Raw genomic sequence first — 22030 nt, 5'->3', positions numbered from 1 at the left:
ACAGTCCACGAGAATCTCATTGGTTGAGAGAGTAGTGACGTCACGGTAACGGGAACAACTGATAAGACGAGAGTAGTGACGTCACAGTAACGGAGACGACTGAGTGACCGAGAACGCTGACGTCACGGCAATGGAGACGATTAAGTGGCCGCGAGCGAAGCAAGCTCGCCCTAAGGGCCGAGCCCTCCGAAGGGCAGGGCGCGAAGCAGGCCAAGCGCCCATGGCGAAGCCGGGACTTGTATGTAAGGCAGTCTTCGATTTATACGAGTTTACTTCATACGAATTCAGAGTTATATGGTGTCCAAAAATAGGGATTATTCATCACATTGTACGAATTCCTGAAAAAATATACGATTTCAAGACAGTTACTATTCCCATAGTCATTGTCATTTTTATGTAGTTGTAAGTACAGTTTTTTAATAAAAGCATTAATAAACATAATAGAAATGTGTTTAATGCAAAACGTATGCAGTAAAATATTATTTTATTTCGAACACATCCTTCAAAGGGATACTGGGGGATTGGGTATTCAAAGTCTACGGGGTTGTGTATACATTCCTTACTTTATACGATTTTTGCTTTATACGGTCCCTTCTGGAACGCATCTACCGTATAAATCGAGGACTACCTGTATATATGTATATGTATACACACACACACACACACACACACACACACACAAACACACACACACACACACACACACACACACACACACACACACACACACACACACACACACACACACACACACACACACACACACACACACATATATATATATATATATATACATATACATATACATATACATATACAAAGGCTTCTTCCCCCTTACAAGGGAGGTAGCCAAAAAGGGAAAGGCATAAAATCATTCCCACCCATTTCATCCCTGAATACACTCCACACCCCTCCCACCCTCCCTCTTATCTGAGCACCTCCTGGATGACGGGTCATCCCTGCACCCTGCCCACTGCCCTGGGTCAGAAGCAGTGTCGCAGGACACAGCACATCCACAGCAAGGCCGCTTCATTAAATCGGTGACCCCCCCTTTCCGTCCCCCCATATAAAGGAGAGTACGGGTAGAAATCCCTTCGGGCTGCGTCAAATTTTGCTCACACATATCACCTTACCCCCCACCCCATTCCACCTCATGCAATCACAACATCATCCATATACAACCATTCTCCATTCACTCCTGTCTTCTGTCCTCTCCCGTCCTTCCTCAACAGATATTCCCCTCTTCCCCAAAGCCCCCTTCACCCCATCCATCCATCTCATCCTAGGATGTCCCCTCATGTTCGCTCCCTCCACATCTGCCTTCCATACCTCTTTTACTAGTCTTTCTTCACTCATTCTTTCCATGTGTCCAAACCATCCTAATACTCTTTCATCAACCCTATCTCCCAGCTTCTTTTCCACCCCTGTTCTCCTCCTCACCACCTCATTTCTCACTCTATCTAGCCTAGTAACCCCCACCATACTTCTCAGACACCTCATCTCAAACACATTCAAACTCCTTCTCTATTCCTTCTCTTATGTTCCATGCTTCTGCCCCATACAGTGCTGTTGGCACAATCATTCCTTCATACAGTCTCCTCTTCGCATCCATTCCCAAATGTCTATTTCTCACTACACTCTTTATTCTACCAAGGCATCTACTTGCTTCTCTCAATCTACATTCTACATCCACCTTTACTCCACCTTTTCCTGCCACATTTGCACCCAAGTATCTAAAACTATCCACTTCCTCCAGTCGCTCTCCCTTAATGCTCACTTCCAGTCTACTGCCACTTTTGCCCCTTGTACATCTCATCACCTTACTTTTACCCACATTTATCTTTAGCTTTCTTCTATCACGTACTCTCCCAAACTCTGCCACCAACTTCCTCAATCCCTCCTCCGATCCTGCCCTAAACGCAGTGTCGTCCGCAAACAACAGCTGGCTCACCTCCCACTTTTCTCCATTTTCTTTAACCATCTCCAATCCCTGACCCACTACCCTTGCATTTACCTCTCGCACCACCCCATCCATGTATAAGTTGAACAGCCAGGGCGACATAACGCATCCTTGACGAAGTCCCATCTTTACCTCAAACCACTCACTCTCTCCATTTCTAATCCTGATACAATCTCTACTACTCTCATAAAAACTATTGACAGCTCCCAGAAGCTTTCCTCCTATCCCATATATCTGCATAACTTCCAACAGTGCCTTTGTGTCTACCCTATCATAAGCCTTTTTCAGATCCATAAAAGCCCAAAAAACATCCTTCCCCTTTCCTATAGCTTTCTCACATATCTGTCTTACCACAAAGATCTGATCTACACAACCTCTACCTGTCCTAAATCCACACTGTTCCTCACCAATTACTCCCTCTGTTCCTCTCCTAATCCTCTCAATCAAGATCCTCCCATAAGCCTTCCCAACTACACTTAACAAGCTAATCCCTCTGAAACTACTACATTCACACTTGTCCCCTTTTCCCTTGTAAAGAGGAACTATACAGGCACTCTTCCAGTCCTCCGGCACTCTACCCTCTCTCCAGCAAACATTAAATAACCTCACCAACCAGTCCACCATCACTGTACCTCCCTTTTTCAGACATTCTGTATGGCATCCATCCAGACCAGGTGCCTTACCTGCTTTCATCATCTTAACAACTGCCTTCACCTCATCCTTCCTTATTTCTCCTCCATTCTCCTCACTCATCACTCTCATTTTCTTCGCATTTCCCACTGCAGCTATCTTTCCTTCCCTATCCTCCTTCACATTTAGCAACTCCCTAGAAATATTCTGCCTATCTTCCCCTTACTGCCTTCTCTTCCATTATCATCTCTCCATCTGCACCTTTTACCTTTTCTTCTCTACTTGATTCGCCTCCTCTTCCTCTCTTAATTACTTTCCAAAACATCTTTTTATTACTTTCAAAATTTTCTGTCATACTCCTACCTCATTTCACATCTGCTCTCCTCTTTGCCTCCTTTAGCTTTTGCTTTGCTTCTCTTTTCTTTTCTTTGTACCTCTCATATGACTCCCTCGTCCTCTTTTGTAACCAATCTGTAAAAGCTCGCTTCTTCTCTTCTACAACCTTCTTCATTTCCTCATCCCATCATTCACTACCCTTTCTTCTATTTCCCCCTGTCCTTCTTGTTCCACACACCATCCTTGCACACTTTATGACTCCCTCCTTGAACCATCCCCATTCCTCCTCCACACCTAGCTCAACTCTATCCTTTACTCCCTCCCACTCCTCCTTCAGCTTCTTTTCGTACTCCTTCTCCTTTTCCTTTTCATTCAAAGAGTTCACTCTCAGAATCTCCCTACCTTTTGTCCCTTTCCTCCTTCTCCATCTATCCTCCACTCTCAACTTACCTTCCACCAAAAAATGATCTGATATTCCCCCACCCTCTCCCCTTAGCACATGTGCATCCTTAACTCTTCCTATTGTAATCCTATTTACCACTACATAATCCATTAGCTCTCTATCTACCACCCTTCCCTCCACCACCCTCTCCCATGTGTACTTATGCTTGACTTTCTTCCGAAACACTGTATTTGCTATCATCAACTCTCTAGACACATTTCCACCATCAACTCTCCACTACGATTCTTTCCTGGAACTCCACATTTCCCAACCACTCCATCAATTGGACCATTTCCTACCCTAGCATTAAGGTCTCCCAGTGCTATAGCATTGACATTTCTCCCTAAACCCTCTATGCACTCATTTAAATCTATTCAAAAGGCCTCCCTTTCTTCTACACTCTTCTCACTGCCAGGCCCATATGCACTTACAAAGACCCACATCTCTTTTCCCAGTTTCACCTTCATCCACATTATCCTTGAGGAAACTTCCTTCCACTCCACTACCCGTTTACCTATCTCTTCACTCACTAGAATAGCCACCCCTTCCCTCCCTCGCCCTCTCTTCACTCCTGTTAACCTCCCACTTACACTCCCAAACTTACACTCAACCTTCCCTTTCAACTTAGTTTCACTCAAAGCCAACACATCCATCTTTCTTCTCACAAACATACTACCTATCTCTTCTCTTTTACTCTCATCTGGACCACATCCACGCACGTTAAAAGACCCAAACCTTAGGGTGCTGGTCCGAGAACTTCCAGACCCTCTTATGCCTTCTCTTTTATTTTTAGGAATTTCCCCTGTGGGGCTACAAGGAGAAGGATGCCTAGTCCCAATCCCCGTCCCTTTCTTCTCGCCTTTTACGATCCAAGTGGGAATGCTTGGTGGCAGTATTCTTTTCCCCCACCACAGGGAATTCCCCCACCACAGAAAAGGAATACTCAGAGAAATGGTACAGGGCAGCAACAAGGGGTTGGGGGACAGCATAACGGAGGGACAGTCGTAGTATAAAAGTGTCATCATTTCTCTATGAACAGAATTTTCCTCTATAGACAAAATGAAGTGTGACTCTGGTCCGTAGGGGCGCCCCATATAGACCCTAAAGTATCAACTGCATGCTACTTTGCCACAATAACAAGCAGCCAATACCCCAGACACACACACACACACACACACACACACACACACACACACACACACACACACACACACACACACACACACACACACACACACACACACACACACACACACACACATATATATATATATGTATATATATACACACACACATATATTTATATATATATATATATATATATATATATATATATATATATATATGCAAAGTAGACCACTTGGAAAAAGAAACTAACGAAGCAGAGCGCTTTCGTATATTACATCTTCAGTGCACTGAAGATGTAATATACGAAAGCGCTCTGCTTCGTTAGTTCCTTTTCCAAGTGGTCTACTTTGCATAAGTGAACACGCGTACCCGTGTTCTTATCAGCATATATATATATATATATATATATATATATATATATATATATAATATATATGTGTGTATGTGTATACATATATATATATATATATATATATATATATTGATGGTGTAATGGTCTAAGTCACTACAGCACTGGTCACGTACTGGCTCTTGGTTCTAGTCCTCGGGCATTACACGTTTCAATTTCTGCATGTTGCCTACACGGTTCTTCCGATGCTGATGGCTTAGAATTGAAGTGCATTGTGGTTGATAAAAATGTATCTTTAGTCGCTGGTACCCATTCAGTGTTGTACATATGTACATATATATATATATATATATATATATATATATATATATATGTATATATATATACATATATATATCTTGATGGTGTAATAGACTAAGTCACTATAGAACTGGTCACGTGCTGGCTCTAGGTTCGAGTCCTCGGGCATGCCACGTTTCAATTTCTGCATGTTGCCAACACGGTTCTTCCGATGTTGATGGCTTAGAATTAAAGTGCATTGTGATTGATAAAAATGTATCTCTAGTCACTGGGACCTATTCAGTGTTGTACATATATATATATATATATATATATATATATATATATATATATATAAAGTATATATATCTGTATATATATATATATATATATATATAAAGTTGTGTATATATAGATATATATATATATGGATGACCTGTGAACATGGCCATGTAGGTAATCGCTCGATTGATTTTCTTGGTGACATTTACTTAATTCAGCATGTAAAAGAGCCCACAAGATATGGAAACTTACTTGATCTATTGATCACTAACCGCGAAAGTATACTAACTGATGTAGAAGTCGGTGAAACTGTTGCAAATAGCGATCACAACTTAGATTCAAACTCCTAAACAATTTTAGAATAGATACTTGTGTTTCTGAAATACCCGATTTCAGTAAAGCTCAGTTCATAGGACTACGTCAGGAGCTTCAGCTTACAGATTGGGAGGCAAAATTAAGCGAAAGACCTGTAGACCAGATGTGGGAAATATTTCAAAATACGCTCACTAAGATGATTCTTACTTACATTCCTTTTAAGGACAGACGTCCCCCAAATCAGGCTCGCCCAAAGTGGCTCGACAAAGAAACTGAAAAAAGTATTGCTAAAAAGAGACAGGCTTATAAGAAATATAAGTGCTCGGGTGCATCTAATGACTATGAAAGTTATGTATCAATACAAAGAGATTTAAAAAAGATAATAAAAAAAAACGACAATACGAAATGAACATCGCTGATAAATCCAAAGAGAATCCCAAAGAATTCTATAGTTACATAAGAGTTAAAAAGGTTGTTAGGAATCACATTGGTCCACTATTATCTGCTGACGGTCAACTTGAATATTCAAATGAAGGAATGTGTAATATCTTAAACAATTATTTTAGCTCAGTATTCGTAAACGAAACACCTCAAAGTGAACTCCAAACTGAAACCTGTGAAAAGTCTAGGGTAAACTTACTCACCACGGTAAATATAACAAAAGAAAAAATTGAAAGGTGTATAGAGAAACTCAAAGTTGATAAACACCAGGGCCTGACGGTTGGCATCCAAGAATCTTAACGGAAATGAAAAATGAGATTGTTGTTCCATTAGAAATTATTTTCAAGAAATCCATCATATCCGGAGATGTCCCAAGAGAATGTAAGCTAGCTAATGTTACTTCCATATTCAAAAAAGGTGACAAAAAGAAACCAAACAACTATAGGAAAAATAATGGAAACTATCATCAGAAATGCTATCGAACATAATTTAGAAAGTAATCGTTTGATAAATGATAGCCAGCATGGTTTCAGACGGAAACGTTCTTGCGTGACTAACTTACTCGAATTCTACAACACAGTTATCTCGAATTATGACAAAAGGAACAATATAGATTTAATATATCTAGACTTTGCAAAAGCTTTAGATACCGTCCCACACGAAAGACTACTTACTAAATTAGCTTCGCACGGAATAAGTGGTAGCCTATTAAATTGGACTAGTAATGGGTTGAATGATCGAAAATTGAGAGTTGTTTTAAATGGAAAAACTTCTGGATGGAAAAGTGTTACAAGTGGAGTTCCTCAGGGTTCCGTTCTTAGGCCACTTCTATTCATAGTATATATAAATTATATAGACCATGGACTAAAATCTACTGTTTCCAAATTTACTGATGATACAAAACTGTGCGGAATGGCAAATAATCACTTAAATCAATTAGATATTCAAGAAGATTTAGATAAATTACAGCAATGGTCTGAAAAGTGACTAACGAAATTTAACACAAGTAAATGCAAGGTAATGCACATAGGTAAAAATAACAGTAAGTACGATTACAAGTTATTTGGAAATTCGTTAACAAAAGTGGATAGTGAGAAAGATCTCGGCGTAATTATCAGTAACGATCTCAAATCATCCAAGCAGTGTATTTCAGCCTCTGAGAAAGCAAATAAGATTCTGGGACTGATTGCGCAATCTTTTGATTTCAAAAGTCCATTACTCGTTAACAAGCTATATAAATCGTTAGTTCGTCCACATTTGGAATATGCTGTTTCCGTATGGTCACCGAATCTCATTAAAGACATTGACAGACTGGAAAAAGTACAACGGCGAGCCACAAAACTGATTCCAAATATCAAAAATAAATCATACGAAAATCGACTTACATATATGAATCTGTTTTCCCTAAAAAAGCGTAGACTCAGAGGCGACTTGATACAGGTCTTTAAAATTCTAAAGGGAATTGACATCAAAAGTGACAAAATGTTCACATTGAATGAGAATCAGACAAGAAACAATGGTCTCAAACTGTCCGGAAATAGATTCAATTTGGAAGTAAGTAGAAACAACTTTGCCAACCGTGTAGTTAATGAATGGAATAAACTTTCTGCACAGGTAGTGCAATGTAGTTCAGTTCGAAGCTTTAAAAATCATTTAGATAAGCACCTAAGCAAGATGCTGTAATGATTATAATTCATTTCATATTATTTGTTTTTGTTTTGTTATCATTTGTCTGTTTTGATTTTCATTTATTATTGGTTATATGTCAATTCATTATTATTCACTATTTACCTGTTTGTTTATTATCTAAAAATACCTATGCATTTATTTATGTATTTTATTCGTTATTTACATTATTATAGTTTTTATTCATTAATTTATTATTATGATTTTTTTCGCATCCGACCTAGATATGGACCAAAAGGTCTCCTGTCGGCATGCTCCGCCTTTGTAATCCTTTGTATATATATATATTAATTCCTCCTTGATAAAACATCTAAATATCAATACCTCGAAATGTCTGGTCGCGTGACTGCATAAATTGCATAAATTGGATTGCTACAAGTAAATCAATATCACAAGCTGCAAGCTGCAAGCTGCAGGGCATTCCAACTAGCAGTCAAACCCCGACCTCGTCAGATGAACTGAGTAACTAGTCGACGTCGCGATCTCGGAGATTCAACGCCTCCTGGGGCTGCGGGCTGCGGGCTGCGGGATTTTTTACTGCGTTATCTTGGACTTAGTCCGAGGAACAGCAGTGCGCGCGGTGGAAAATCAAAGACAATTCCTGTCCTATGCGACCGCTAACATAAAATGATATGGCGGTGCGTAGTAAAGCGATTTATCGTAGTGAAGTGAAGTGATTTATCGTAGTGAAGTGATGTATCGTAGTGAAGTGAAGTGATGTATCGTAGTGAAACGCAAAAGATACTTGTCGTAGTGTACAGTGCGGTGCTCCAAGTACGTGCAGTGATAGATAGTAAGCTCAGTGTTAAAAAGTTACACGTATAGTTATTATATTTCGGAGTAAGTGTAGTGATAAAATGAAGTCTTAAATGAGTGATGTATCGTAGTGAACAATCAGAAGTACTTTCCCACACTACCAAGCACAAACCACAAGCAAGCCCCCACTCCTACACAAAACACAAAACCAGCTCACACAAAAGCCCCCAAGCTCACGCTACCTTATCGACCCCACGAACAATATCCACCTGATGTCATCACCCCGAGGGAGGATGACATGAAACTAATTGTGACTGATGTCGTTGTTGGAATCGCCAGTATTCTAGGGGAGAGTGATCCAGAAAAGACATTAGATATGGGGGAGAAGGCTGTCACTAATGTGTTCAATTTAATAAAAAAGAGAAAGTCAAAACTCACCACCACCACGAGACCCAGCCGACAGGAGAAGACTCCCTCCCACTCTCCCTCCCCCTCTTCCTCCTCCTCTCCCACCTACTCCTCCTCTTCCTCCTCCCTCCTCCTCCGCCCCGCCTCCACCTCTTCTTCCTCCCCTTCCACTCCCCCCAAGCCCACCACACCCACTTTCACTATTGGAAAAGCAACGCCTACACCAACGAAGACAAAGAGAGCGCCTCCTGCCAAGCCCCAACACCGTCAATGTGCACTTCGGCCCGAAGACTCCTCTTCTAATGAAGAAAAAAATGTCTCCACTGCAGAAAAGTTGCAACCCATCTTGTCTTCTGACCGGAGAGATCAAGGTGAGTACGTCATAGTGTATTAGGGTGGCTTTAAATGAAACAATAGGTTCATATGTTTAAAGTAATCATTTCACAACACGAAAGTAAATATTTCACAACACGAACAAGCTTGCGTACACTTTAGAGATGAGAACAAGACTGGCGTGGAGACGCCAAGATTTCGCGGACAAAACATGCACGAATCGCACGATTCGATTTCAAAGAAAAAAGCACACACAAATATACAATGGCAACAATCAAATCAATATGCACAATAGATACATAATAATACTACAATAAATACGTAATAATACTACAAGTACGTATGTACAACACACAAGGAATATGTCACCATTACAATAGAACTAGACAGGAAAGAAAGTCGCTCTGTCCAATAGTCAATTAAGGCTGATGCAGTGGAACATAAACGGGTTCCGCAGTAAAAGCTCGTATCTCCTTGCACTTGTATAAGAGTATGATTACGATATCATACTTCTCCAAGAGACATTGGAGAGGGATGAGATACGATTTCCGGGATATCGCGTCTTTTCTCTCCCTCTCATACCCCCTACTAGGGGGTGCATGATCCTTGTCAAATCATCCATCCCCTGTAGTGAAATCTTGGACCCTGTATCATGTGGGGATGGTGTAGAAGTTCTTGTGGTTCGACTCCATCGGGTACAAGAGATGTACACCATCTACAACATATACAGGGGCCATAGTGCGGTGCTGGACCTTGGAGAAGTATGTGCTCTTGCTGCGGACAGGCTTTTCATCATAGGAGGGGGGGGGACTTCAACTCACACCATCAATTGTTGATGTCTCCCCAAAAGGCCCAATGTCGCTGGGCACCACTTAAATTACGTATTAGATGAATGCTCTGACATTGTGTTGTTAAATAATGGGAATCCGACGCACGTGCAAGGTGGACGACTTGATCTGACCTTGGCGACGGCAACTCTACTCCCTAGGGTAATCTAGGAGGTGCATCCTAGGATCACCAGTGATCACTTCGGTGTCTCTGTACACAAAAGGGATGCACCACCCATACCTGCTGTATTATCTGTTCCCAGATGGAAGACTGCTCCGACAAACTAGCCGGCCTTCGAGAGATCTGTTGAAGAATGGGCAGCTTCATACGTTGCATCACAGGACGTGGAAACGTTACAAGATGTCTTTGCTGCATCCATTCAAGAGGCTGCCAGCAGAACCATTCCGAGGTCTGGCCAGTCCACCAGGGAACAAAAGAACAGCTGGTGGTGAGAGAAGCCAACCATCGGGTCAACATGCTTAGGTGTGTTTTCCGTAGGCGCCAGACTCAGACCCATTTGGCCAACTTGCGCGATGCAGTTCGTGACGCACTTGTTCGTGACTCACCTGTTCGTGATGCACCTGTTCGTGACGCACCTGTTCGTGACGCACCTGCCGGAAGAGCAAAGTTCTTAGAATGGTGTGAGGGCTTTAACGCTCACACCTCCCCAATAGAACTATGGTCCAAGCTCCGTAGAGCCATCGGCAGGACTCAACATCGATGCATTCATCGTGCCCCTGATTCTGAGGCGCAGCGGCTGGTGTAGGAGTTTGCCTCTCGCTCCAGCAGGAACTCACTACTGCAGTGTGTTCAAGACACACTGCAGGACCTACAAGGAGTGAGGCGCCTCGGAGGTGAGGACATGGTGAGTTGATCGGATGACACTGACGTTAGCTTTACGCTAATGAAGCTACGGGCCACACATAGGACCAGTTCAGATACAGCACCCGGAGAGGACCTTGTTACCTATTGCATGCTGACCCACCTTGGGCCGGCGGGTGATGAGCCACTTCTAAGGGTGATAAACACATCTTGGAGGACTGGCACGTTGCCAACAGCCTGGAAGACGGTAATCATAACGCCGATTCCGAAGCCCAAAGAGCCTGGTGCCTATAGTCCAATCAGCCTGACAAGCTGCATGAGGATGATAACGGAGAGTATGGTGCTAAATAGGCTTCTGTGGAAACTGGGTCCCATGCATGAGCATGTACATGCTTACTGCAAGGGCACTGGCACAGCAAACAGCCTAGCAACACTCCTCAATGCTCTCAGTGGCACACCGTCCATCGTGATCTTTTTGGACTTAGAAAAGGCGTTTGAGCTGGCTAGTCCACTGATGATATTAGACACTCTTGCTCGCAAGGGTGTAAAAGGCAAGCTGCTGTTTTCTTGGATTGCTGACTATCTTAGTCACAGGTCTGCGAAAGTAAGATTTCAGGGTCATGTATCGGAGGCCAGAATGCTGGAGAATGGCACTCCATAAGGAGGGGTCCTCAGCCCCACTCTGTTCAATATGCTCATCTCCAACATTCTGGAACTACCTCTCCCCTATGGGTGCAATATTGTCTCTTATGCGGACGACCTTTCACTCATAATTACTGGGAGGTGGCGGTGTTTCAGCAGAGCCCAGCGCTGCTTAAATACTGTAGCGACCGAATTTTGCAGGTTAGGGTTAAAGATCTCCCCTTCACAATCGAAGGTCATGGTGTTAGGACTCTGGAATGAGGGGGAGCACCTCACCATCCAGGGCCTTAGGCTGGACTGGGTCCACCAGTTTCAGTAGCTAGGGGTCTGGATTGATGGAAGGCTCACCTTCCAAAAGGAGCCATCCTATTTCAAGGAGAGGCTGAAGGCTAGAACCACAGTCATGACAGCAATGACGGGGAGGGCACTTGGTGCTACACACCAGGTCCTTCACACGTTCTACTTGCAAACGGTCCGCAGTTTGGTGGACTACACTACTCCAGTTCTCATAACTGTGGCGAGTGCAACGCTTGAAGACCTAGAGCCTTACCAAAATATTGTAGCGAGGACTATCTTAGGGGCTCAACCTTGGACTAAGATTGTTAACCTCCAGACGGAGGCTTCATTGCCTTAATTAACATCTCTGGTCAGAAGGTTGGACGTTGACTTTCTTGCCAAGATAGTTCAGAGCCCCAGGATAACTGAACTGAGTCAGAGCCTTGTGATAACTCTGAAACGGATGGATAACCTTATCCACTGCGGTACCTGGCTATCTCAAGTGGCTAGTCTCCTAGACCCCTTCGGGCTCACCAGTACTCTCCTTGGAAAGGGTAGGGACTCTCCTCACCCAGAGTTCAAGTCTCCACCTCCATGGCTGTCGGTACCTGGAGCTTTCGTTGTCGCTAAGCTTTACAGTAAGAAGAAGTTATGTGATCAGGAAAGAGTGCGATAGCGGGCCTTACAGGAGATCCGCGAACTGTCGAGACCTGGGACGGCGGTCTACTATACGGATGGTTCCGTGGACCCCAACAGGCCTCGTAGTATGGGGGCTGCCTTCGTGACGGCTGTTTTGACATTTGGCAGGAGAGTATCCGATCATGCGTCCACTCTCCAAGCTGAGCCCATAGCGGTCCAAGGACCATTAGGACATGCTCTAATATCTCGTCCTGTGGTGATCCACACGGACTCACAATCTCTGCTAGGTAGCTTGGATTCAACACAGCCCAGCGACAATGTACGCCTACTGATCTCCACCCTAGCACTCCTGCTGAAGTTACACCAACAATGTGCTAGACAACGCGGCAGCGATGGCGGTGCGCCAAAGACCCGAAGTCGATGTTTTCGTCCATCTCAGCAGAAATCAGTTGGACATACGCACCAGGACTCTTAGCCAGATACAACGGTTCCTCCAGCACAGATTGGAGGCAGAGGTATCAGAGAGGGTGAGGTGGTACAGGGCAACCACCGACTACGAACCCCTTGTAGTTCCTCGCTCTACACATAGAAAAGTAGAAACTCTGCTCATCCGACTGAGGCTGGAGGGACCGTTGTTTCTGGCACATAAAAAACAACCCATCACAGGAAGAAAGAGGTCAACATTGCAGCCACCCTGAAGCCACCATCGAGCGCTACTTTTCTGAGGAGAGGGTCCCCGACAACATCTGAGGGTTTTGTGCGCCGATTATGCTGCCACCTAAGTCAATACGAATTGCGTCGGCTGGTGGAGTGTCAGCCCCCCCCCCCTTAAATTGTCTTCTTTATATTGATTTCAAAGAATTATACCACTGTTAGTATTAGCAAAGGGTGCATTCAACGGGATGTGTATACCTATCCTACATAGTTATCCATATCTGGTGAGTGTATGGGTGTGTGTGGCCGAGATCATATACACTCCTACACCGAATCAGCCTTCCAACGGGCTCACTTAAAATCCCGTGGGAATTGTATTCCCGAATTTCAAACAACAGCATCCTCTTCCTCCACTCTCCCTCCTAGTCCGCCTCCTCCCTTCTCCACCTCCTACCTTCTCTCCGCCTCTTCCACCTCCTCCTACTTCTCCCGCTCGTCCCCCGTCTCCTCCTCCTCCCTAACCCTTTCCTCGTCCACTTCTAGCTCCTCCTCCACCTCACCCCCTCCTTACTCCTCCTCCTCCTCCACCTTCTCCTCCTACTACTCCTCCTTCTTCTATTCCACTTCCTCCTCCTTATCCTACCTCCCCCCTTTGTCCTCTTCCTCCGCTCCCTCTCCTAATCCATATCCTCACCCTCCTCCTCCGTATTCCCCTCCTCCTACCTCCTCTCCACCTCTTGTACCTCATCCTACTTCTCCCGCTCGTCCCCCGCCTCCTGCATCCTCCTCCTCCTCCTCCTCCTCCCTAACCCCCTCCTTATCCACTCTCTAATTGCTCCTCCTCCTCCCACTAAACCCCACTCTCTCCTCGTCCTTTCCCCCTTCCTCCCACTACCACTACACCTATCACTCATCTTCCCCCGCCCCTCCCCTTCCTCCCCCTACTTCCTTCCCGTCTCCTCCTTCCCCTACTCTCTCCCTTCTACTCTCCCTCTCCTAACTCACCCCACTCTCCCTCCTCCCCTCCTCCCCTCCCTCATCTTCCTCACCCCATCTCCTCCTCCGCCTCCTCACTCACTCCCTCATCTTCCTCACTCCACCTCCTCCTCCTCCGCTTCCTCACTCACTCACTCCTCCCCTCCCGCTTCCCCCTTGTGCTTATCCTCTTCAGCCTCTCCGTTTCCCTTATTATCCTTAGCGATCGGACATCACCTCACAGCGGCAAAAATGGAAGAGTCCGGGCGCTCATCTGAGGCGGGCGACGACGGTAGAGGAGAATGGATGGTTACTGGCCCAAGAAAAACAGGAAGAGAGGAGAGTCCGCGATGCTCTCCTGAGATGGGCAGGAGAACCAGGTCCCGACCTCCAGCGAGAAAGCAGCAGGAGCAAGGGCCAAAAAGGCGTCGTCCCCGTTGGTCACCACAGGGTTCAAGATCGAGAAGTTCCCTGGGGGCTTCTAGTCAGCCTACGCGATTTCTCGAGAAATTGAGAAAAAGCACAGCAACTGGGACATCACGTTCAAATACTTGTCAACCGGGGAGAACCTTATCACTCCTAAGGACGAGGGCGCCACTGCTGCCCTTAAGAGGCTGAAGGAGGTTAACGGTAGGAAGGTCAACCTTCAGAGCGTGAAAGGGAACACACGCAGCTGGTGTGTATCATTAACTAGTTGTATGTATGTATGTATGTATGTATGTATGTATGTATGTATGTATGTATGTATGTATGTATGTATGTATATATATATATATATATATATATATATACATATATATATGTAAATATATATATATATATATATATATATATATATGTACATACGTATATGTATATGAATATAAAAATATATATATATATACATATATGTATACATATATATATGTATACATGTATATATACGAGTATATATATATATATATATATATATATATATATACATATATGTATACATGTATATATACGAGTATATATAAATACTGTATATATATATATATATATATATATATATATATATATATATATATATACACAAACACAAACACACACACACACACACAGATATATATATATATATATATATATATACATATATGTATACATATATATATGTATACATGTATATATACGAGTATATATATATATATATATATATATATATGTATATATACAAATACATAATATATATATATATACATATATGTATATATATACATGCAGAAAAAACACTGGGAAATAAGAAGCTTCTTATTTCCCAAAGGTTTTTTCTGCATATCATTTTCACGTGTGCCTTGTGAATTACTGCAAAATATATATACATATATATATATATATATAAATATATGTATAAATATATACATATATATATATATATATATATATATATATTGAGGAATGGACGACAAAATGAGTGGCAGGGTGGTGAGATAAACACCGAGAACCGTTGAAGTTTTATTAACTGACGTTTCGCTCTTAACAGAGCTTCTTCAGAGTGTACAAACATGACTAGACTAAAACAAACATAATCGGGAAATCAACAGTTATATATCATACATCATTCCGCGTTCCTTCCTTAACCCACCCCCTCCCTCCCTCTCGTACCCTTCAGCTCCTGTAAGATCATCCAGCCGGACGTTTTCGACAGCTTAATAAAACCATCACGATGTTTACAGCAGGGCTGGGATGCTATAAAAGCTGCCTCTACTATTTTTTTTTTTTTTTTGTCTAACCCTTGTTTTAATATTTCCACTCCGTCCCAGTTAGGCAAATATCCGTATTCCTCCGCATGAACCACCAGGGCGTTTGATGTTCGGTGGGCCCTCAGGTCGCTCTTGTGCTCATATGTCCGCTTGTGTATGCCTCTTCCTGTCTCCCCAAAGTAGTTTAGATCACAGCCACCGCATGGGATTCTGTAAACCATGCTGTTGTTATTATGTTCATTTCTATTCTTACTTCTCACTACTTCACCTATCTTCATACTAGATATACTGGCGATCTTCAGCCCTGCTCTGCGGAGCAAATGTCCTAACTCTTCTGTGTGCTTGGAGTTGGGAACTACAATGAAGCCACCTTCCTTGTTCTCCTTTATCTCATTATTTCTCTTTTTCATTATTTTAAGCGCTATTTTCTTCAAACTATGGAGTAACCCCTCTGGATATTTTAGTCCTGAGAACACTTTAAAAATATATTTGATTTCTCTGTCAATATGTTCTTCACTACTTACCCGGAACGCTCTGAGTAATAATTGGATTTTTTCTCAGAGCGTTCCGGCTATGTAGTGAAGAACATATTGACAGAGAAATCAAATAAATCTTTAAAGTGTTCTCAGGACTAAAATATCCAGAAGGGTTACTCCATAGTTTGAAGAAAATTTCCCGATCATGTTGTACACTCTGAAGAAGCTCTGTTAAGAGCGAAACGTCAGTTAATAAAACTTCAACGGTTCTCGGTGTTTATCTCACCACTCTGCCACTCATATATATATATATATGTATATATATATATATATATATATATATATATACATGTATACATATACATGTATATATATATACATTTATATATATATACATATGTATATATAATACATATATATACACATATATGTATATATACATACATATATATATGTATGTACACACACACACACACACACACACACACACACACACACACACACACACACACACACACACACACACACACACACACACACATACACATATATATATATATATATATATATATAGTTATGTTTTGTTAAAAACAACGGCGCATTCGGCGCTAAAAAGCTTCTTAAGTAGACTTTCAAATCTTCTGAACATAGATTTCTGGTTTTCACAGGACAGACGAAATAATAAATTTCCAGTAGACATTGGGAACTATTGTTGAGTAAGAGTATACAGACGTTTCGCTAAACGCAGTTAGCATTTTCAATGTAATAGAGACAGAGTACAAGACATAACATACATAGAAAGAAAGCTCTGTGTGAGGCCACAGCATAAGTCACGGGGGGAGGTCACATTACATTTGTGGAATGACCAGGGGTTTTGTCACAGTGGGGTAAATGTCCGTTGAGGGCCAAGTGTCCTCTCTATGACTCTGGCGGAACGCCGGAGAGAGACTCGGGTGTTGGTGTGATTGGAAGGTGTGTTGTGGTTGAGAAGGCTACTAGTCCTAGGGAGGGGCTTCATGCTGGGGAGTATGGTAGGGGCTTTCACTTGTCTGTTGATAGTAGGTTGTAGGTCTCTTATAAGTGCTTCCAGAAAGAAATTCTAGACTTTTCTGATTCCTTGTCGAGAATGACGGTGTTGTCTTCTAAAAGTTTCCTAGTGATTTGTGTGTTGTGTTTTTCTAGTAGGTGTAGTTTGGGGCCTCCACTTGACAAGTGGGAAGACATTCTTCTCGACAATGTCATTTTCGTTTGGCCAACGTAGCAGTCGAGAGGCCTACAGTCCTCTAGGGGTCAGGAAAAATACTCTCCAGCATGAAGCCTCTCCCTAGGAATAGTAGCCAATTCAACCACAACAACACACTTTCCAATCACACCTACACCCAAGTCCCTCTCCGGCGTTCCGCCAGAGTCATAGAGAGGACACTTGGCCCTCAACGAACATTTGCCCCACAGTGACAAAATCCCCGGTCATCCCACATATGTAATAGGACCTCCCCCCGTGTCTTTGGTTGTGGCCTCACCCAGAGCTTTCTTTCTATGTATATCATGTCTTGTACTCTCTGTTCCTATTACATTGAAAATGCTAACTGCGTTTAGCGAAACGTCTGTATACTCTTACTCAACAATAGTTCTCAATGTTTACTGGAGATCTATCATTCCGTCTGTCCTGTGAAAACCAGAAATCTACGCTCAGAAGTCTTGAAAGTCTACTTGAGAAGCTTTGTAGCACTGAATGCGCAGTTGTTTTTGACAAAACATGTTTAAAAGATAACCTGCTTTGAATATTTACATATATATATATATATATATATATATACATATGTATATATATATATATATATATATGTATATATATGTATATATATATATATAAATATATATATATATATATATATATATATATGTGTGTGTGTGTGTGTGTGTGTGTGTGTGTGTGTGTGTGTGTGTGTGTGTGTGTGTGTGTGTGTGTGTGTATGAGTGTGTGTGTTCGTGTATGTATGTATATAAATGAATGAATTTATAAAAAGGTAATATATCAATAAATGAAAAAAGTTGACTAAATAGATAAAGGGATAAACAGCCAAAGAAACAATAAGATGGGTAAACAAGTAAATGAATAAATTAATGATTGAGTAAAAAAAATAATGATAAACATATCAATAGATAAAGAGATAAATAAATATATGAATAGAAATATATGAAAAATAATTAAACAAACAAATAAAACTGAACATATAGACAGGTTACATAAAATGTCTAACATGATTTGTAGAACACTTTAAAAGAGGAAGTGGTCCAGGAAGGATAGGATAATTGAATAAAAAATTTGAGAAGTGGTAAATATAACTAGATAAATAGGTAAGTACACACACACACACAGTCTCATTTACTGATCGAATCCAGAACGCTCCTGTGCAAACCAGGACGATGTGTGACCGATCGGTCAATACCAGAGCCCTTACAGGCGCCTAAGTGCCGCCACCGGGACAAAGTTCCAAGTGACCAAGTAAAAACTTCTTCTATCACTGTGACTTGTATATTGAATATAATATTTTAAGTATAGTTTTCCTGAAGGTTCAACAGTTTATAGTTTTCCTGAATTTCAACAGGTTCATGGAGGTGAGAAGGTAAAAGAGGGTGTCAGAGTGGATATGCACGACACCGGTTCCCTGCCATGCGGATTGGGTTGCATCATCATAGCCCTCGGGACGCTTGTAGACTGCCGGTGAGTGTGAGTGGCATTTGATAATATCGATGGAAAGATCATGAACAAAATGAAAGTGTGATTGGGTTCAGACTGGACTATGCGTTAGTGGAGTTGTCTCCACACCAAAAGAACAGAGCTGGGTGCGTTACTGCCGGACAGGTAGTGCGTTAGTATTGCAGGTGCCCAGCTCTGGTTATTTTATGTTTTAGAATTGGAAATATTAATGTTATAGTTTAAGTATTATCTTATTACGAATATTCGTAAGAAGTACTTATATCTCCATTTCCTTTTTTTTTTTTTTATCAAAATAAGTCTAAAGAAAATTATAATTGGTAATGCATTGACGGTTTTGCTCCCCAATTTTTTCTAGAAATAGATAGGGAAGATAACAATAGTTTAAATAGTGGGGCAGAACGGTCCAGACCAACAAAAAATAAAGTCTCATATATTGAACCCAACTCAGATGTTCAAGAAATCCCAGAAATTACTAATTCATCAACTTCAAACGAAACTTTACTAATTGTGGAAGGTGGTGTTATAAAGTCGACGTTATTACACTCCAGAGCAATTAACAGGGTAGAATGCAGTTGAAAGGAGTCACTGCAAATTGAAATTTTAGCCATCCCAGAATCGATTAGATTAGAAGGTTGGAAATTGAATTCAGGGATATGCAAAACAAACAAGAACATAGTAGATATATTAGGGATTAGTACTTTGAATAAAGACAGTCTTAAGAAAAAGTACACAAATAGTTTTTTTTTATTTGTACAAAACCCGTTAAGATTTTAAAAGAGAGTACTGAGGAGGTGGAATCACCAATTTCATCAATCTGTTCAGTCCGGGAAGAAACAGATTTAAGAGAGAAATATAAGAGTCAACTAAAACCTACTAGTTGTCTTGGGTTGGATGAAAGCTTAGTTGCTTTGCTCTCGAACCACATTAAAGCAATTGCTTTGTCGGGAGACGCCTTTGGCAAAACAACTGTTTTAAAACATGAGATCAAATTAAAACCGGGCACTCGCCCTATCTATATACCTGCTTACAGATTATCAAATTCCAAATCAACCATTGTAGATAGATTGATTGATTAAATGTTATCGCAGGATATTATTGAATATAGTAAAAATGAGTTGAACTTCCCTCTGATTGTGGTGCCAAAATCAAATGGTACCATACGTCCCGTTATTGATTATAGAGAATTGAATAAGCAGACCATACCCGACCGATTACTATTACCGGTAATAGGGGAAATTCTTAGACGTTTAGGAAATGAGAATAGGTATTTTAGCACTATAGATATCAAGTCTTCTTTTTGACAGATCGAATTGCATGAAGACTCACGAGAATTCACAGGATTTTCTACTCCAACGGGATTCTATGAGTTCAAACGAATGCCATTTGGGTAATGTAATAGTCCATTAACCTACATGATATCAATGAATATAGTTCTAGATGGGTTATTAGGAAACACTGCTAGTGTATTTCTCAATGATATCTTAATAGCTTCCCAAACAGCGACTGAGCACTTTAAGAAATTAGATTTGGTATTATCAAGACTAGTTGAAGCAGAATTGAAAGTGAGACTTGAAAAATGTAAGTTTTTGCGGAACAGTGTTATGCATTTGGGATATAGAATAGACAGGCATGGACTTAGTACAGTAAATTGAAAGGGTGAAGCAATAAAGAATTAGCCAGTTCTAAACAACGGTGAAAAATTGAGAAGTTTCTTGGGATTGACAGGATATTATAGGAAATTTATCCAAGGATATGCAGACATAGGTAATCCATTAAGTTCTTTGTTGAGGAAAGATTCAAAGCTCATGCAGGGACCTGCACAACAGCAAGCTTTTGACAAGTTGAAAAATAAACTTACTAGTTCTCCAGTTCTCATGTTTCCAGACTATGATAAGGAGTTCATTCTTTGTACTAATGCGTCTGACATAGGGCTAGGAGGCTTTGAAACCGATGGTTTACACACCTAGACTTTGTAATAGTGCAGGGAGAAACTACTCTGTAACAGAAAGAGGAATATTAGCAGTTATATTCATTAAAATGTTTTAGAGATATGAAATTTGGATATCCAATCAGAGTGTGAACTGATCATACAGCTATTCAGAACTTATTTAAGCCTAAGAATCTTAGGGGCAGACTAGCCAGGTGGTTTGCTATACTTCAATGTTATGAGGTTAGGTTTGAATATATTCCGGGTAGAAAGAATGTTGCAGCAGATGCACTATCTAGAAATATTAGCCAACCAATGACAGGGTTGATCAATTATGTCTGTAGTATAGATGAGCTAGTAACCTTAGATGAAGAAATAATGATAATAGAACAGAGAAAATATAAGACTTGGGAATCAGTAGTTCAATATTTGATGAACCCAATAGGAAATCTTCCAAAACTACCAAAAGGGTATAAGATAGAGGAATTTCATTTGACTAATGAACTTTTGTATAGAAAAACAGTTGTAAGTGGGAAAGATATTTCTAGGGGCCCTGTGAATCAGTTGGTAATAACACAAACTCTTGTACAAGAGGTATTGAAGCAACTTCATGATAGTGATTGTAGTTCCCATCCAGGAAAAGATAAAACTTATTGACAAGCACAACTTAAATATTTTTGGCCAGGTATGAAGAAAGATATATATGATTATATAGAAAATTGTTTGAAATGTGCTAAGGTGAAGGGAAATACACCAAAACCTATTTCTATGTTATCATATCCCATCCCGCAGAAACCTTGGGAAAGAGTTCATGTAGATACATTGGAGTTACCTATATCTGAAAATAGATATAAATATGTATTTCTTGCTATTTATTATCTTTCAAGATTTTGTATTTTACAACCCATTCCAAGTAAGAAAGCTGAAACAATTACTTCACTAATCTATGATCAGATAATCTGTAATTTTACTACACATAAGATCTTAGTTTCAGATAATGGAA

At 41.1% G+C, this 22030-nt stretch overlaps 1 protein-coding gene across 5 annotated transcripts in view; it reads left to right on the top strand.

Moving 5' to 3' along the window:
* LOC143018530 (uncharacterized) overlaps window positions 1-21624 on the top strand; it is a 93082-nt gene extending 71458 nt beyond the window's left edge. For 3 of the 5 annotated variants that reach the window (XR_012965749.1, XR_012965748.1, XR_012965750.1), the window contains exon 2: window positions 20589-21624. Coding sequence is in view for 2 of the 5 variants with exons in the window: in XM_076173965.1 (XP_076030080.1) it covers window positions 8944-9383; window positions 14405-14799 (835 nt within the window). In the remaining 3 variants the exon portion in view is untranslated. Of the gene's footprint in view, window positions 1-8943; window positions 9384-14404; window positions 14808-20588 lie in introns of those variants that run through there. The other 2 variants (XM_076173965.1, XM_076173966.1) reach the window with 1 other exon arrangement.
* The last annotated feature ends 406 nt before the right edge of the window (window positions 21625-22030 follow it).

Source organism: Oratosquilla oratoria, chromosome 35, assembly GCF_046742065.1.
Source record: "Oratosquilla oratoria isolate Oo_2021 chromosome 35, ASM4674206v1, whole genome shotgun sequence".
In the NCBI taxonomy this organism is placed as follows: Eukaryota; Metazoa; Arthropoda; class Malacostraca; order Stomatopoda; family Squillidae; genus Oratosquilla; species Oratosquilla oratoria.
Note: the sequence above shows the minus strand (reverse complement) of the source record. Positions and strands in the feature narration are given on the sequence as shown.